This window comes from Hypomesus nipponensis, chromosome 5 (genome assembly GCF_054491055.1).
Source record: "Hypomesus nipponensis isolate SF chromosome 5, ASM5449105v1, whole genome shotgun sequence".
Taxonomy (NCBI): Eukaryota; Metazoa; Chordata; class Actinopteri; order Osmeriformes; family Osmeridae; genus Hypomesus; species Hypomesus nipponensis.
Window position 1 is genome coordinate 13,094,966 of NC_140365.1, and position 19,362 is coordinate 13,114,327.

The 19,362-nt window shown below is 42.0% G+C and overlaps 1 protein-coding gene across 2 annotated transcripts in view; it reads right to left on the reverse strand.

Moving 5' to 3' along the window:
• The window catches only part of ncf1 (neutrophil cytosolic factor 1), a 33,633-nt gene that overhangs the window by 4,430 nt on the left and 9,841 nt on the right, over positions 1-19,362 (reverse strand). Inside the window, exons 1-7 of one of the 2 annotated variants that reach the window (XM_084698628.1) lie at positions 4,186-4,233; positions 1,911-1,994; positions 1,735-1,815; positions 1,502-1,577; positions 687-852; positions 536-594; positions 266-388 (exon numbers count right to left, since the gene is read on the reverse strand). In XM_084698628.1, coding sequence (XP_084554754.1) covers positions 266-388; positions 536-594; positions 687-852; positions 1,502-1,577; positions 1,735-1,815; positions 1,911-1,979 — 574 coding nt within the window. In that variant the 5' untranslated portion in view covers positions 1,980-1,994; positions 4,186-4,233. Of the gene's footprint in view, positions 1-265; positions 389-535; positions 595-686; positions 853-1,501; positions 1,578-1,734; positions 1,816-1,910; positions 1,995-4,185; positions 4,234-19,362 lie in introns of those variants that run through there. The other variant, XM_084698627.1, reaches the window with a different exon arrangement.

Here is a 19,362-nt window from a genome sequence, read left to right on the forward strand (position 1 = left end):
TTATGGGAAATTGTATCCCCCCCCAAATAAAAACTCTCCGGATCTACACGATTCACGTGGATGACATTTTTTTCATTCAAAACGGCTATTTTCACCGAAAAGTTACAAGTTTGCAGGTATGTACTAATTATAAACAACATGGGCATTCGAAGAACCGAATTAGCCAGACCATGATTAGCAAGATGATGTCACCTTGGATGTGTCATTTGATCTCGGATGTAATAAGCGACGTACGGAGAACGGGCCCCAGTTCTTTGTGTCTTACCATTGGGGCTCTTCTCCACAATCTCCACCATGTCGCCACACTTCAGATTTATCTCATGTTTGGACGTCTTGTTGAAGTCAGCAATAACCCTGTATGTGTCCAATATTATGGGGCCTGATATTTCTACATAAAAATTAAGAAAAATAAATGATAACATATTTGGAAACGTACAGTGACAGAGTGTTACTTCTGCAAAATACCAAAAAACACAGTACACATTGTTTAGAATATATCCGTAAGCAAATGAAAAGTGTAGACAATTTATCTTACCAGATGCGTTGCCTGTAGACTTGTCCTTTGAGGCCACAAAGGTTTCATTTCTTTTGACTCTACAAGGTAAACAGAGTGGATTAGTTATACATTCCAATTGATTTGACCCTGTCAAAAGAGTAATTGCGGTACAGTCATAAACTGAACTGACAGGTGTGTAACGGGTGGGTTCTCATCCTCTGGACGGACTGTGAAGAAACTGCGGACCAGCTCGCAGCGGGAGATTTTGGGGGGCAAGTTGACCAGGGACTGGCAGTATTCTGCCAGAGTGCTTTGTCTGGTCTCTGTGGACCTCTGGCTGTCCAGCCATTTTGGCGCTAAGGAAAAGGTCAAAAGCAAGAGTAACCCATTGGGTGAATCTTTAATATCATGCAGATTTATGTAGAAACCTAACTGTATAGTTTACAAACTAAACGTATTATGTACAGAAATCACCCAGCCTAATTATAAGAATGCATGCAATACAGATGTGTGGTAGCTAAGACACAAGCAAAATGTCCACTGTTGCACAGAATGTTTAAGGTTTTTAAGCAACTTCCCCATGTTTCAACAATGCTTTGGGTAAACCTATTTTGTGCAGAACAATGAAAGTTATTTTCCAAGTTCACTTGTTTTCACTTGACAAAAACAGTGAAAGTAGTAAAAAAATTAAAATCCACTATTGGGTGGGCAATCTGACAGTGCTATGTAGAGCACTGCTGATGTATTTTTATTCTTCTTATTTTTATTTTTGCTAATTATGTCAGCATTTCTAATTTACTAAACTGGTGTTTAATGCTGTTTAAGTTTCAAGTAACATGAAACAAGAAGTGCATTCAGCCATCTGGCTTGAAACAACAGGTGTTTCCTTGTTGCAGATCAAGGACAAAAATATCAAAACATTTTCATTGTTCAGTCAACTCTGAGATGGTACAGAGTTGGTATATAGTATACTCTTGTATACAAGTGGTGCAGGATAACCCATACCCGGCAGTTCAGGGATGATCCTGTCTTTCTTATCGATGTCACCCGACTCAATGGGAAACATCTCCTTCAGGGATTTCTGCAACCCACACATACAAAAAATGTACTCCTGAACAGGCTTCAGACAAACACAACCATTATCTTTATTTCACACAATTGTGACATTTAAATCTTCATGGGACGATCTAAACAGATTCTTATTTTTTTCTAATTTGAAGTGATTGTAGAAAACAAACGTGAAATGTGTGGATCTCAGGGTATCTTCTATAAATAAGTTTCTCTGTGAGGTCGCTCCATTTCACCAACAGCATGTAAACCTTTGAATCAGAAATGAATGTTTTCAAAATAAATTATCATTGTCTTGCTGTGTAAGAAGAACACCAAATAAGTAATAAAAATGTTCCAATCTTACATAGTGCTGGCTGGGATAGAATCGTTTCTCAAAGCCCAGGAGCTCCACATGCCTGACGTACAACTCCATGTCTGAGATTAAGTCCTTAAATTGAATTTTTGAAAAGAGAAGAGGCTTTTATATAGCTCTAGTAGACTTTGCAGTCAGTAAGTTACTTGGGGGAGGTACTTCAATAGCATCAAGTATCATTTCCTGAAAAAGTTGGACTTATTGGACCATGGATTATTTTTTGTCCTAATGGTTAAGATTGTGTATTGTAGTACAAATATATTTATTTTAAATACATGTCATCCTACACATTATGGTATTTTAAAGGCAATGTATTTCTATTTTAAAGTACATTTTATAATTTTTCAAAAAAGCACATACTATGTCTTTATACATATATACATACACAACATTTATTTATTCCTTGTTGATTTCTTAGTTGTAGGTTTCAATGTCTCAACAACAATAAAATCTGACTTAATAAATGTTATTCTGGGCTGAAAGATTGAAAAAGGCAAATGGCATTGTTGCTCAAAGCAACCACAACTTCCTCATGTGGGGTTTTCAGAGGGGCATTTGCAAAAGACAGGTTTATGATTTCAGTTAAGTTTTGCAATTGGAAAAAGGAACAAAACTTTAAAAAGGGTTTATGCAAACATCCTATCTTCCTCTTCCAAACCCCTCTAAGATTTTCTTACCAATTACATTTTACATATTACACTTTATACTACTTGTATTTGAAGATATTATTTGTATAAACAATTCTGTCTTTTCATAATTGCTTTGAATTACTAAGAGTTAGGTATCAATGTCATAGTTGTGTGAGTACACTCACACAACTATTGACACTCAGCCTATCGCTTGACATTCAACAGTGGTCTATCGCTTGACATTCAACAGTGAAAGCAAAAATATGTGAAGACTGTTTCAAAGCTGGGTGAGCATTATTTTGTCATATCATTACATTGTGTATTGTGGCAAAGAAATTGTTTGGGCGGAGCTGGAATGTTTTTTTTATGCAAATGAAACAAAAATCTACTTAAAGTACACGGCAGACTGGGTTCAATAGCCAAATAAACAGTAGGGAAACCAAGTCGGCAAAACAAAACCAAAAAGATGGAACACTGGTCCGCGGTTCGTCTGTCCCAGCCCCCCGCCCCTCAGCTTGAGGCAACGGTGGATGTAGGTGGTATTGCTTTTCCGATTTGCTACCCGACTCGTCCGGTTGTTTTTATTCTATTAACTCCAGTCAACATATCTAAAACTATCTCCCCCAAAAAATTGTTCGATTCTCGAACCTGGCTCATACTACGAGTTTTTTAATAGAACAATTTTTCCAGATTTTTGCAGTTGGAAACTAATCCAAAATGGGTAAACTAGCATCCATGTATTTGCATAGGTCAAGAAAAGTTGCCTGTAAACATGCTCACAGATATGAACAGGGGACAAGCACAAAAGGGAACATCAGCAAATCGCTGATTTACCTGAGCTAAATGAGAACAGGGAGAAAGTGCTTTATAATCTACAGTTGCCTGCCTTTATTGTAGCAAGTTTTCTAAATGGTTTCACACATACATGACGGTTGAGTTTATTTCTGTTAATTTAAAGCAGATTTAACCATTTTGTAATGAACGTTATTATACTCATGGCATGACAAACGTAATTATAACTAAATATAATCAATTATAATATCCTGGCATGTTACAGTGTCATTATAGATTGTTGACATGTTTTTCTGGAGCAAAGACGAAGATGAATAAATAATGTCTGATAACCACAATATTGTTATACCTTTGTCAGTTAACAACCCAACGATGGCATTAACAATAAGTGTTAACTAGTAATTGTAAGCAACACTCATCATCATTATAAAGTAGTTGATCGGACTTGTACCACATTCTGCCAGTTTTCTGCAATGCCTTAGCTCCAGCTCACACGATCACGACTAGTTGTCGCAAAGTATGACGTGTACAGCTAGTTGCAAGCGTGCACAAGTTTTGGAGCTAGGAACAAGCTTCTGCGCAAGACCGGACGAGTGGGTCTGGAAAGATGGCACGGTCCATTCGCGCTCTCGCTTGCCTCATTGCGCCACTGAGCACTTTTCATAGAAATTAATGGGGACGCCATCTTGGAAGACAAAAGTAGCTGTGTCTACTAATATATAAGTCTATGGTCTCCCCTCGTATTAACGAGGGAGGGGGGCCAGCACGCTTTTGTCGGCCGGGTCTGGGGAAGAAAGAAACAGCGCTGTTACTGTTAAGGTGCATGTCCACTCAATAGTATGAACCTGCGGAGCCGGAGACCCCGAAGGCCCCGGAGAGCCGCAGTTTCAGGACCGCAGTTTCAGGACCGCAGTTCTAGGATCCTGACAGCGCCACCTAGCAAATTGAAAGGCAGTGTCACTAGATCGCAACAAGATATTTGAATGGTTTGCGAGGCAAGAAACAAGGAAAACTCATGGGATGATTTTTAATGACACAATTATATAGAAAGGTATAATATTTGAAAATATGTTCTAATATTATAGAAAAATATGATATTTGAAAATATGTTCGAATAATAAATATTGGATAATTAAAGACATTAAAATCACATACAATTTGAAAAAATTTGCATATTTCATAGATATCAAGATCCAGTGTAATTTGATAAAATTAAGTAAGCAAATTAAGGAAGATAAAGTAGTCTAAAGAAAAGGTGGAAAATATATCACTGTGATAAAATTAATTAGGCCTAAGCAAATTAAGGAAGCTAAAATAGCCTAAAGAAAAGTTGGAAAATATATCAATGTGGACTACGATGTTCATTTTAGGACATCCTCAGATCTCAGACTCAATTGTCAGACTCAAACAAAAAGGCGTCAAGTCTCAGACCAAATGTCGTCAGACTCAGGCGAGACGGCTTCAGTCCCAGAAAAACCTCTGTCATTCTCAGACAAAACACTCTCAAACCAAACGCCATCATTCTGAGACAAAACGCTCTCAAACCAAACGCCATCATTCTCAGACAAAACGCTCTCAAACCAAACACCATCATTCTCAGACAAAACGCCCTCTTGCAAAGTTAGCTAGATGGGGGAGCTGCTGACTAGCTTTCTAAATTAGCTAAAGTAGCAGCTTTTAAAGTGATTACCATGGTGATGTTTCTATTAACTGGTACAGCAAGAAAACTTGCTTTTGATATAGCTAATACAAAATAGTTGTTTTCTTCAAGCGAGTTCAAAAGTAAGTTTTCTTTTCCAGTTAACAGAAACAACACCAAGGTATTCACTTTAAAAGCTGCTAATTCAGAAAGCTAGTCAGCAGCTCCCCCATCTAGCTAAACTAACTAAAAGGGAGTCAGATGGCTGAGCGGTGAGGGAGTGTCGGGGGGAATGTCCCTGTACTTACTGTAAGTCGCTCTGGATAAGAGCGTCACTAAAACGGATGTGCCTTACCCACATGATGTGAGCGGACGTGATCTAACTTTGTCTGAGTGAGAGGCTGGGCTCTTACCACAAAGCCATACTCAGTTGGGCAATTTGTGTAATTAATGCTATAAGAACCTAAAAATAAACTTAAAGTAGCAAAGACGTTACAATGTTTATAATACAACAAGATATGATAACATATTTTTGACACGTGCAAATCGAAACATTTGTCACACAACCCTTATTTATCAAGTTGTCAATGACGATTGTGAGACTGACGTCTCGAGGACTTGACGTCACTTGATTCCTTCCTTCGCTCGATACAGTCGCCATACCATAAACTGACCAGCAGATGTCCCTTTGGAGAAGATGTATCGAACGCTTCGAAAAAGCGATACTTTTTAGAGACAATTGTGTCAAGTAGCTTGTTGCTTCGGAAAGCTTTGTTTCCCCCATCACTACCTGGCAGTAGCCTGGCTGCCAGCCCAACTTGGCCCCGCCCACAATAAAATTTGGTCAGGAAGTTGGGTCTGGAGGGGCTCGTATTGGGGACAAACTATATAAAACCAGGAGCTGGGGGGACCAATGAAATTGCCAGGGCGGGCTTTATACAATGGTGGACAGATGATCAACAGTAACGTAATCAACAACGTCACGAAAGAGCGCTTGGGTTGAATTTGTTTTCAACAAACAACATATTAAGTTTCTCTGATTGGTTGTAGGTCTATCCAATTGAGCGAGTAGGCATTTGTTTCACGAGTTCGGTTGAAACATGCCCCATAGTCACAGCCCAACGGAGAGTTATCAGACTCATATTTTGACTAGAATTATGAGTATGACAACGTCAGGCTAACCTGGCAGAGCAAACGAAGGGAATTGCTGAACGGCACCGTCTCAGCAAGCAGGGGTGCTTGAAGCTGCCTGAAGGGGACTCCAATATGCCAATTTTCCACAAAGTGAAATTATAGATAAGAGAAAACCGCGCAGAGATTTCTTTTTTTTAGATGGTCGTGTGCCCCACACATGACATGAAAAAATGCCGCCCCGGGCGGCTTCACGGTCCGCCCCTAACAGCTACATACGATCCTATACAATATCCGATCACTGTGGATTCACTTATATGAATATTTCAAATTTGGCATATCCGGAACAGTAATGACAGTAATAAGTTATACCCCTAATTCGAAACAACCTAGAAAAAAAACACACAAACATGTTTCTTAATTTTTACCACAGCATCCTTGAATTAGTTTCAGGTACACATCCAGGAAAGGGTACAATCACGTCACTCTCACGTTACATATCAAGGAATATCATTATGTTACCAGGTGGATCTGGGGAGGTTAGGAAGTGACGTAGGTTTTTAGCAGAAAGCTGGATTTGCGATTTCCTGAAGGTGGTGCGGTAGATGATCGTGCATGGTGGTGTCCAAGGAATCTGTAAGTTTGTAGTTACTAAGTGATAAAACGAATAAATACTGCCATTTAATAGTGGATGGTGTTCTCAGTTCGATACATATGGCAGATGGTTTTGTAATGTGTTAGTGGTGCATTGATGGAGAAGGATAACGTGTGGTGGTTGGAACTATTTAGCAACGTTCCATGTGGCGACGTACGGCTACATGCCTTGGAAATGTTTAATCTGTTTGCATAATGTGTTGTATTTTGTATTCCAAGGTTTGTTGTGGAAAGATAACAATGGTTAATTTGTGTTCTTTACGCATAGAACTGCCACTCCCTAAGTCACAACCTTACCGCCGTGGAGGGGTTTGCGTGTCCTAGTGATCCTGGAAGCTATGTTGTCGGGGGCTTTATGCCCCTGGTAGGGTCACCCAAGGCAAACAGGTTCCAGGCGAAGGACCAGACAAAGCGTGGCTCAAAAACCTACCCTGAAGAAAAACAACAATGGTTCTCAGTTGCCCCTGCCCGGAAGCGGGTCACCAGGGCCCCCCCTTGGAGCCAGGCCCGGGGGTCGGGCTCGATGGCGAGCGCCTGGTGGCCAGGCCTTTTCCCATGGGGCCCGGTCGGGCACAGCCCGAAGAGACAACGTGGGACCCTCTTCCAGTGGGCTCACCATCCGCAGGAGGGGTCTTGGGGGTCGGGTGCAGTGTGAGACGGGCGGCGGCCGAAGGCAGGGGCCTTGGCGGTCCGATCCTCGACTGCAGAAGCTAGCTCTAGGGACGTGGAACGTCACCTTGCTGGCGGGAAAGGAGCCTGAGCTGAGGTAAAGAGATTCCGGCTAGATATAGTCGGCCTAACCTCGACGCACAGCATAGGCTCCGGAACCAGTCTCCTTGAGAGGGGCTGGACTCTCTTCCACACTGGAGTTGCCCTTGGTGGAGGCGTCGAGCTGGGGTGGGAATACTTGTTTCCCCTCGGTTCGGCACCTGTACATTGGGGTTCACCCCGATTGACGAGAGGGTAGCCTCCCTCCGCCTTCGGGTGGGAGGACGGGTCCTCACTGTTGTTTGTGCTTACGCACCAAGCGGCAGCTCAGAGTACCCACCCTTTTTGGAGTCTCTGGGGGGAGTGCTGGAAAGCGCTCCTCCCGGAGATTCCCTCGTCCTCCTTGGGGACTTCAATGCTCATGTGGGCAATGACAGTGAGACCTGGGGAGACGTGATTAAGAGGAACGGCCCTCCCGATCTGAACCCGAGCGGTGTTTTGTTGTTGGACTTCTGTGCTAGACACGGCTTGTCAATAACGAACACCATGTTTAAGCATAAGGGTGTCCATATGTGCACCTGGCACCAGGACACCCAGGGTCTCAGTTTGAGGCCTGACCGGCGTCCTCCCCCACCATTGAAGCCAACTCACCACCAGGTGGTGATCAGTTGACAGCTCCGCCCCTCTACTCACCCGAGTGTCCAAGACATTCGGCCCCAAATCCAACGACACAACTACAAAGTGGGAAAGTCCTGGAGAGGAGGGTCCGTCGGATTGTCGAACCTCGGATTCAGGAGGAGCAATGTGGTTCCTGGCCGTGGAACAGTGGACCAGCTCTATACTCTCCGCAGGGTCCTGGAGGGTACATGGGAGTTCGCCCAACCAGTCTACACATGTTTTGTGGATTTTGAAAAGGCGTTCGACCGTGTCCCTTGAGGGCTCGTATGATGGGTGCTCCGAGAGTATGGGGTACTGGATTCCCTGATCAGGGCTGTCCGGTCCCTGTACGACCGGTGCCAGAGTTTGGTCCGCATTGCCGGTAGTAAGTAGAACTTGTTTACGGTGAGGGCTGCCTAATTCTGTTCATTACTTATATGGACAGAATTTCTAGGCGCAGCCAGGGCGTTGAGGGGGTCCGGTTTGGTGACATCAGGACTGGGTCGCTGCTTTTTGCAGATGATGTGGTCCTGTTGGCTTCATCGGGCCGCGACCTTCAGCTCTCACTGGAGTGGTTCGCAACCGAATGTGAAGTGGCTGGGATGCGAATCAGCACCTCTAAATCTGAGGCCATGGTTATCAACCGGAAAAGGGTGGAGTGCAATCTTCGGGTCAGGGAGGAGATCTTGACTCAAGCGGAGGAGTCCAAGTATCTCGGGGTCTTGTTCATGAGTGGGGGAGGAATGGAGCGCGAGATCGACAGGCGGATCGGTGCGGCGTCCACAGTGATGCAGGCTCGGCATCGGCCCGTTGTGGTGAAGAAGGAGCTGAGTCGAAAGGCGAAGCTCTCTATTTACCAGTTGATCTACGTTCCTACCCTCACCTATGGTCACGAACTATGGGTAGTGACCAAAAGAACGAGATCGCGAATACAAGTGGCCGAAATGATCTTTCTCCGCAGGGTATCCAGGCTCTCCTTTAGAGATAGGGTGAGAAGCTCGGTCATCCGGGAGGGGCTCAGAGTAGAACCGCTGCTCCTCAGCGTCGAGAGGAGCCAGCTGAGGTGGCTCGGGCATCTGATCAGGATGCCTCCTGGACACTTCCCCGATGAGGTGTTCTGGGCACGTCCCACTGGGAAGAGGCCCTCGGGAAGACCCAGGACACAATGGAGGGACTATGTCTCTCGGTTGGCCTGGGAACGCCTCAGGGTCCCCCAGGAAGATCTGGTAGAAGTGGCCGGGGAGAGGGAAATCTGGGCCTCCCTGCTAAGGTTGCTGCCCCCGCGACCCGACCCCCGGACAAGCGGCAGATGACGAACGGACGGATATACTTGAACATGTGTTTTTGTTGATTTATTGGCTATGGGCTAATCAATAATCAACTTTATCACCAAACCAAAGCTTGAACAACTTGGTCAGATAGTAGTATAAGAATGTGCAACAGGTTTGAAGTTCCTATGTTCATTCTTAACAAAGATATTGATGAAATATTGGTGTTTTTATTGATTTATTGGCTATAGTTTAATCAATAATCAACTTTATCACCAAACCAAAGGTTGTACAATTTGTTCAGATAGTAGTAAAATAATGTGAAACAAGTTTGAAGTTTGTTGTCATTTTTGACAAAGATATTGATGAAATACTGGAAACTTTTTGTTTTTATTGATTTAATGGCTATGGGTTAATCAATAATCAACATTATCACCAAACCAAAGGTTTGACAAATTGGCCAGTCAGTAGTAGAAGAATGTGCAACAAGTTTGAAGTTTGTATGGTCGATTTTGACAGATATTGAATATGACGCGAAGCCTGAATGGAGGTACGTTTATGAATGTCTTTTGAATCTCAAATAAGAAACTGGTTTCACCTTGGTTATAACCACTCCTGACTTGTTTCAGTTTTTTGTATTCAAATAATTATGCCTATACATTTAAGTAATTGTAGGCCTATAAATGCTATTATTGTATGTTCTAAAAGTAACAACAAATAAATCAACAATAACAATTGTTGCCAAGCGTCTGCAATGTCTGCCTCCATATCGAAGGCCAATTGTGCTAAAACGTGGGAACTGTCGTTCATGAACAGACGTTACATTTTAACGTGTACAGACGTCAATTTTTGACGTTTGTACATGGCCGTTTTTAACGTCTGTACACGTTTTGACGTCTGTACACAGCCGTTTTTAACGTCTGTACACGTTTAAAATTGGGTGCTACCACTTCATTTGTTTCTGAGGGGAAACCAGATAACAATCATTGCAAGAGAGAAAACCTGTCCACACTCAACCAATCTTGATTGAATTAAGGTTAAGAATTAGGTTAATATAAATTGGCAGAGACATTATCAACAACTGTAGGCTTTTTTGTAAGCTACTGAAAAAAAATTACGCTTGTATATACTATAGCACATTCACATTTCGAAAAAGGTATACATTTAAGTTTGTTAAAATGCCCACAAGATGGGAGTGTGAGTGCACAAATAGTAAGGGCAGAGCCTCAGGGGCCCGTTCGTCGTAAGAGTGGAAGCTAAGCTAATCCATTGTCCCTTTAGCCCGTTAACATTAGCGAGCTAACTGAGAACTCGGTTCGTCGACGGCTGATCTGCATCCAAATCATGTGGTTAATTTCAATCAAGCTAAACTTATCAGGGCAAGTGCACGAGCACGTCCTACTTCAAAAGGCAGGAAAGGTCGATCACCAAAACCGTGATTTTCTAACGGTATGATGGCGGAAAAGACGAAAGAGAGAGCGGTGATATTCTCGCCATCTGAGCAAACTATTATAATGAGTCTCTACGAAGACGCATCAGCATATTATCATGGCTAAGTCAAACACCGCCACCGCTGCCAGAGCAAGACAGGCATCTTGGCAAAAAAATTGCAGATAAACTAAATGCGTATTTTGGTAAAATGGCTCATCTTTAGTGCCTTATTACCCCGATCAATCAGATCACATTTCTTTAAATGTGCCTGCTGGCAGTAGGCTTAATGGAAATTAATCATCGAATGAGATCTTGCTAGCGAAAATCATGATATCAACTTTTTCAGAATAAGTATAAAAACAAGGCCAAAGAGTATAATTGATACGAATTCATAGACACTTATGAGGATATATGTAGGCCTACTGAAAGCGCATGTACTAGGGTGATATCAGGTAAAATGGGCCACTTTTTGGTAAATCGTTTGGGATAATAATACAATACCATATGTGCCTTTTGCATGTATTTTTATGATTACTAATGACTGTTTTTGATCTTTTTTTTTTTAAATGATGTAATAAAATATAATTATTTAGGCCCTACAGTTCTTGAAACATCAGCTGTGCCAACTTTTTTGGCACAAGCATTTTCAGGTAAAATGGACCAGCTGTAAAGGTAAAATGGGCCAGTGAAACTGAGGGAAATAGTAATTTATCATCAAATTTACTTTTAAAACACAGTTGCTTATACAGCCACAAAACATTTAAACTGCATTAAACAAACATATTCATATGTGCCATAATTAAAAAAAAATGATCCTGAAGCCAAGACTCGTCACAGTTCCATATATATGTGACGATGTGCCCTCAATACCCAGCTTGACCAAAAGGCTCTCATACTGGTTAAACCACTGGCTAACCACCTCTTTGTTGAGTCCAGCAGCCCGTGCTGCAGACAGGACCTCTGGCTTGCACATCCAAAGCTCTGGGTTGTGCTTTAGAAAGTTCTTAAACCAGTAATATCCGGCCCTCCCTGCTGTCTTGGAGAAACCAGAAATGTTGTTCTTGGCTGCAAAATCAAAGGCCACTTGCCGGACATCACGTTTTGTGAAGGGAAACCCCCTCTGCGCCAATGTGTTGAGGGTGGCAGCAAGCTCCCTTTCTGCCTCCTGTGGAAGGTAGGGCTTCTGCCCTGACACATGTTCACTGCCAGTCACCTTTCCACTGATGCGTCTTTGCAGTGTTGATTGCGGCACACCCCATGCTATTGATAAGAGGTGCACACTCACTGTAATTCCTTTCTTCTCTCCCTCCTATTAATCTAAGGCCCCCTTCATCCTCTCCTCTTTCCACAGATTGTAATTGTTTGGCCTTCCTTTCCATCCCTGTTTCATCTTTGTATCCTTTCCTCTCTGGTCCTTGCTCCTACTCTCTTTTCTCTCTCTTTCCTTCTCCCTTTCTCCTCTCCTCTCGCTTCCTTCTCCTTCGCCATAGTCACTGTACATAAAATATCTACTACCATTATTACTGTTGGGGGGTCATGGTGTGACACACACACACACCCTCACACACACTCCAACACGTGTATGTGTGTTTGTGAGTGACACAGATGATGGCCCATTTTATCTGAAACCATGTTGCCCATTTTACCTCAGTGGGTTAAGGTAAATTGGACCACCAAGAAAAACATAACTTTTTCAAACAATATGTTCATATACCAAACTAACAACATTATTTGTGATTGATGCCATCAAGACAGATATGCAGTTTTTTTATGTGCATGTAAAAAAAAAAAGAAAAGATTTATCATCCTTATAATAGTTTAATTAGATTTGGTATGCCAGGCTACTTACCATGCAGCTTTCTGGTGCAGTATTGTTTGAATTATTGGCCCGCCCACCATAGCAACCATAAAGCAATCAAATCCCCTGTTACTTGTCAGGGCTGGGACCCCCAAACCTTAAATGGCCCATTTTACCTGATATCACCCTTTATGTGTGTATATGCATGTAGGCCTATGTGTAAATCCCTCTTTGATTTCATTGACTGGGGCATGGCCAGGAATATGATCAATTGATTGATCAGCTGGTTAAGCGCCAAGTACACTTTTCTTACACCAACGCATGCTGTGGCTTTGCCAATGTTTTCTGCATCGCCTATGCTGTATACAAATGTAGCCTACCTGACGCGAAAAACCTGAAGGCTATGCAGAGAGTCTGAAGCACAGTAAAAGTTTCAAGTAGCTTTATTGTCCATTTCTTCACGTCAAGACATAAAAAGGAATCTATATGATGTTTCCCACTCTACCACAGTGAAACATAAAAAGCACAGGCACAACAGATAAGACATTTCTTAGAACATAGCGTTACATATTCACATACAGCAGCATAAGCTCATAAAGCATAGCTTGCTGCGGCGTGTGATATTTACAATGTACGGCCCGAGAAGGTCTTGCAAATAAATGAGTCCTTGTCAGCTGAATCGATATCGCTCAAACAAGAACTCATCCGTGTGAAATAAAGGATCTTGGCGATCGTGAAGAACTCAATTGGTATGGAAAGTTAATCGAACTATATCTCCTTGGTCAGCTGGGTCTCTCAAAAAGGGAGCTGCCAATTATTTTCCGGGGGTGTGGCAAGCTTATCCAGCTACACTTAAGTTAGCCTGCTCTCGAGCAGGTTAGTGCTAATTGATATGTTACTATGGTGATTTATCTAAACTTGCTTCCACGAACCAAAAATAGGGGCGTGTTTTATCTTAGCCTGAAAATTAGCTCGCTAAATTGCTTAGCGAGCTACGACGAATACCCCCTGGCCATTTCTGGTTATTTTCTGCCACGAGGTACGAAGGCAAACAAGCATCGAAGAGAAGCAACTACTAAATCAAAGTAAGTCATCACAAATTATGCATTCAACTTAAATATATATATATATATATATATTAGTCAACAGTGAATGACTTTGTTAGGCTACTAGCGTAAAGTTAAGTTTGGTAATAATTTCAGTAGACCCTAACCGTTGTTTGGCCAAACGAGAACTGAACGTTATGAGCTAGCCTAGCCTAGCCTAGCTGTTGTTAGGTTCAGTTTTTCATGTTTTTTTCCGCAAGATGATACAATCTCAACGTTTCATATGTTAAAGATATAATTGAAAGAGGCACATAGTACTATACAAATATATTCGAAGGTTAGTGAGTTAGGTAGTCTGCGTTAGTCATTAAACTGAGTAGGATACCTTTTAAGTAGGCTTTGCATACACGTGTGCCATCGAAACCCAGAAACCACAGAGCCCCCCGATATATCAAAGCCCAATTTACCCGCTGATTGTAACTTATGTAATACCCAGGTAGCCAAAATGGTTTGGCCCGATAATGGCCCAGATCCGGCAGGCCAGAAGAAATTACTCGGCGGTTGCTGGACTCGGGCCAAATCTGGTTTGAATGACGCCCCAGAATCGGCCCAAGTACACTGGCCCGGGTCCGGCAGCCCGAAACTGAACCAGTATTTCCAACATTGGGCCGGAATCACCCCAACAAAACTGCCAGAACTAGCCCATATGTTAGCCAGTTGACAGCCTGTAAAAAGTCATGACGGATCCACTATAATGCCAGAAGATTTCAAAACCACATATTACGTTGCCAACTTGCTTGAAGCAGGTCCTGGTGAGTGTGCATGAATAAAAACGGGCTCTTCCTTTTACGAATGCAATATTAGCTTTAAAAAAAGAAAAATACATTGACACTTTGGGCCTAGACACAGAGCACAAAATAAAAATAAATTGTTTTCATTGTAACACTGTAACTCTAGTTGTAATGATTATCTTTTGATATTTAGAGTTAACACAAATTATGATGATATTGTGGCAATCCCTCCTACATTACCCCATACCTAACCCCATAATGTGCTACTTTTCAGTAGCAAAAATTACACCATGCATATCATTTTTTAAGAATTTATTTGAATAAATACAGTTTGTGTATGTGTGTGTAATGACCGCAGCCTCCTCAAGCATGCCCCTTTGAAGCTTGAGATGTACCCTATAAGATGAATATAGAGAGAGAAAAGGAGAGGAGGGAAGGTTTGAACGTTTCGTTAAAGTGTACAAGTGGCTATCAAGTTTTCACCCGCTTCTGTAACATGTTAGACATAGATCGATCGACTAAAAACTAAGCTGCTCAAAAATGAAGCAAAGTAATAACGGTTCAAGCTGTATAATGAATACAACTATTGATATCTCTCTATTAGATGATGGTGGTAAGCTATACTGTATCAAGAGTCCATCCAAACCTGACACATTGTAGCTAGCTGCAACACATCATTAGACTAGGCTAGCTAGGTTATTACTAGTAAGCTAGTTACATATCATAAACATTATCTAACGTAAGCTAGACTTAGCAACACATTATTTTAATATTAAATATCCCGAAAAGTATCATAATAGTGTATTTCTCTATTTAAATGGCCTTACCTGACAACGAACTGCTCCCTCTAATGACCGTTAACAAAATGACGGTCGAAAATGTGAGCGCCTCTCACACACAGGCGCTGGATGGGTGCGCGAGTAGATGAGCGCCTCTCACACACAGGCGCTGGATGGGTGCGCGAGTAGCCTATATTCCCGCGGAATATAGGCTACTCAAATGGTGTTGTTTTTCAAATGTTGTGCAAGTATTATACAAATGTTAGTACAAACTATAAATACTGGCATATCAAGAATACGATACACACAAAAATATCCTTAATTTGTTTTATTGAAATACAGAACAAGCCCAACCCACAACTCCCAACACTCAAATGTTATTAATTTACTGATCCAGATAACTCCATAATGGAAATATGCCAATTCTCGGCCGCAATCGGCCCATGTCCGCACAACCAAAACCTAGCCAAATCTGGCAACCTATTCTGGGCCAGAGCCGGCTCAACGTAGGCGATCCGATGCCAGAACACAGCCGAGTGCGCCGGCACTTAACCGCAATCGGCCCGATTCGGCTGGCTACCTGGGTAGTTATATCTGTGATTCAGACTGTAGCCTGTTGCAACATTTGGTCTTAACAGCAGAGGTATTGTAGTCGAAAGGGAATGGGTCTCAATTGTTTAGTTACCTGGGCTTGCATGATTAAGTTTATGACTAGTGTATAGCGTTAGCAAGCTTGTAGCCGTGGAGTGCATTTCATTAACACAGTGAATGAACTAGTTAGTACTGTTTAACCAAGACGGTTGAATATAGTAGGTTTAGTTTAATTTGTTGCCAACGTGGGACAACTGCACAAGACTTGTCAGACATTACTCATGGTTCCCAACAGTTGGTGTGTAGCAGAGAGGGTAGAGAGACTGATTTGTAACCTTACGCTCATGAGTTCAAATCTCCATTCAGCCTTTTGTTGTTGGCCAAACATGAAATCGTTTTGCTTCTACATTGTAGCACATTTTTATAATATTTTGCTATTTTGAGGAGGAACCCACATCGCTGCTTGCAGCTATATTTAGGGGCCAAGCAGCGAAGCTGCGAGGCACCTATTGTAATTGGTAGTATTATTAGGGGCCAAGCAGCGAAGCTATTGTTAGGATTCCTCCGTAAGGAGGAAACTTATTGTTATTGTTAGTTTTATTAGGATTCCTCCGTAAGGAGGAAACCTATTGTTATTAGGGGCCAAGCAGCGAAGCTGCGAGGCACCTATTGTAATTGGTAGTATTATTAGGATTCCTCCGTAAGGAGGAAACCTATTGTTATTGTTAGTTTTATTAGGATTCCTCCGTAAGGAGGAAACCTATTGTTATTGTTAGTTTTATTCTTTTTTTTTTTATTCTAGTGCCATGGGAGTCAATGGCAGCCCCTAGACCCCTTCGACAACTTTTTGTAAAATTTGGCACACTCATTAAGGACAGTTCATTCTATACCTACACCAAGTTTCAGGTCTCCCATTAGACCACTCTAGCGCCACCAACGGGTCAAAGTTGGACTTGTGTTTACACACGCAACTTTTGAACCGTATGACCGATTTTCACAAATGAGGTACCATTGGATTCCCTGGATCAAGCCGAGTTCAACGCACCCTATGACGTCAATTTCCGGTTATATAGATTTCCTGCTATTTCCGGTTTTATCTCCTACAATTTTTGTCAAAACTTCTTCAAAATGACCAGAGATGATCTTCAGACCAAGCCTCACAAAAGTTATCGATTAGAATTGTGATCCTCACAACCGTTTGTCCGGTACAGCCAATCAAATTCAGCAGAAAAGCAGCCAAACAGGAAGTGAAGTCATATCTCAGCAAATCTTCAAGATATCAACACCAAACTTGGTATGATGACTCGGAACCCTCTTCTGAGGATATCTAGACAATTTGGTGTCATGTGATCACTGGGCGTGGCCGCAGGAAGCAAAAATGTGTTTTGGCCAATAACTATTGATTTGTTTGCCTTTATTGAGTGATTCCTTTGTCTCATGATATCTTGGGACATCTCGTGTGTGACTCATAATAATTTGTGATAATAGACGAATTTATGCGGCCGCCATTTTGAATTCAATGAAAAACGTTTTTTCTATACTCCTCCTACACATGTTGTCAAATCTTCACCAAATTTAGCAGAGATTATCTTCAGACCAAGCCTCACAAAAGCTAACACATGGTTTTCTGATTTTCGAAACCGTTTTTCCGGTACAGGCAATCAAAATGTGCCGTTAAGCCAGCAAACAGGAAGTTGGGTTGTATCTCAGCAAATCTTTGATGGATTCACACCAAACTTGCTGCGTGTACTTGTTACCCTCTTTTGAGGATGTCTAAAATGTTTTCTGGGTTATTTGACTGCTTGGCCACCTCATTGCTGCTTGCAGCTATATTTGGAATTCGTCAGATTTGGTATCCCCTTGGTAAGTCAGCAGCATTGATTTTTCTATACAGTTACAATTTGTCAAGAATAAAAAAAATTCAATGGTTCACAATGTTTGGAGGAATCCGCCATTACTGCTTGCAGTTATATTTAGGGGCCAAGCAGCAGCGAAGCTGCTGTGGCACCTATTGTAACTGTTAGTTTTATTATTATTATTATTATACTTAGGACTAGGAGTCTATGGCAGCCCATAGAACCGATTGGTGCGAAGTTTTGAAATTTGGCACACTGATTTGGAACGGTCTCCTGATTATCGTCACCAAGTTTCATGTCGATCCCTGAAGCACTATAGCGCCACCAAGGCATGAAAGTTGGAGGTGCGTTTACGCCCACAACTTTTGAACCGTGAGACCGTTTTTCTTAATTGAGGTATCATTGGATTCCTTGGATGCAGACGATTCGATTGAACCCTGTGACGTCATTGTCGTCATGATGGTTTTTACGTCATTTGTATTTTAAGAAATTGCTACTTTTTCGAACTCGTCCTAGGCCGTTGCTCCGATTTTCATGAAAATTGCAACAGATCATCTTCAGACCATGCCGACAAAAAGTTATCAAAAGTTTATCGATAAGTCAAACCGTTCACGAGTAACGCGCCAACGATTTTGACAAGGAGCACGCCAAAGCGGACGTGAGGCCTTGTCTCTGCGACGGTTTACCGTATGGAGACGAAACTTTGATAATGTCATCACGAGCATGTCATCTAATCATCTTCCTACTACAATCACCTTGATATGTCAAAATATGACTGAATTACAGCTGTTTATTCTTGGGTCAAATCTGACAAAGCTCGCCGCGGGAGTAACGGCTTCCTGTTTTTTATAATGTTACCGAACACAGCATTTTCCAGCAGCGAGAATAGCTCACAGGGATACGACGTGCTGCTTTGGAACGCAAGGTCGTAGGATCGAATCCAGCCACAGTCGTCAAGCATGTCGTGACACTGGATTATCTGTTTAGCGAAACCAGGTATGCCACTGTAGCTGTCTATTAGTATAATCGTATTAGTAACAGTAACATTTCATTGTCATGGGATTTATAGTCGAGAAGAAGTGGATTTATTGTGCTTTGTAGATATAACGCTGCTACATCTAGCCAGTGCATTTTGTCTCAAAATGACATGACTGTTTTATGATTTGTTTCTTTAGCTACTGAATTTCCATATTGAATGCTGCTTGGCCCCTTCATTGCTGCTTGCAGCTATATTTAGGATTCCTCCGTAAGGACGAAACCTATTGTTATTGTTAGTTTTATTCTTTTTTTTTTTATTCTAGTGCCATGGGAGTCAATGGCAGCCCCTAGACCCCTTCGACAACTTTTTGTAAAATTTGGCACACTCATTAAGGACAGTTCATTCTATACCTACACCAAGTTTCAGGTCTCCCATTAGACCACTCTAGCTCCACCAACGGGTCAAAGTTGGACTTGTGTTTACACACGCAACTTTTGAACCGTATGACCAATTTTCAAAAATGGTACTATTGGATTCCCTGGATCAAGCCGAGTTCAACGCACACCATGGCGTCAATTTCCGGTTATATAGATTTTCCGCTATTTCCGGTTTTATCAAAAACCTTTGAAAGCCTACTTCTCCTACAATTCTTGTCAAATCTTCTTCAAAGTTACCAGAGATGACCTTCAGACCG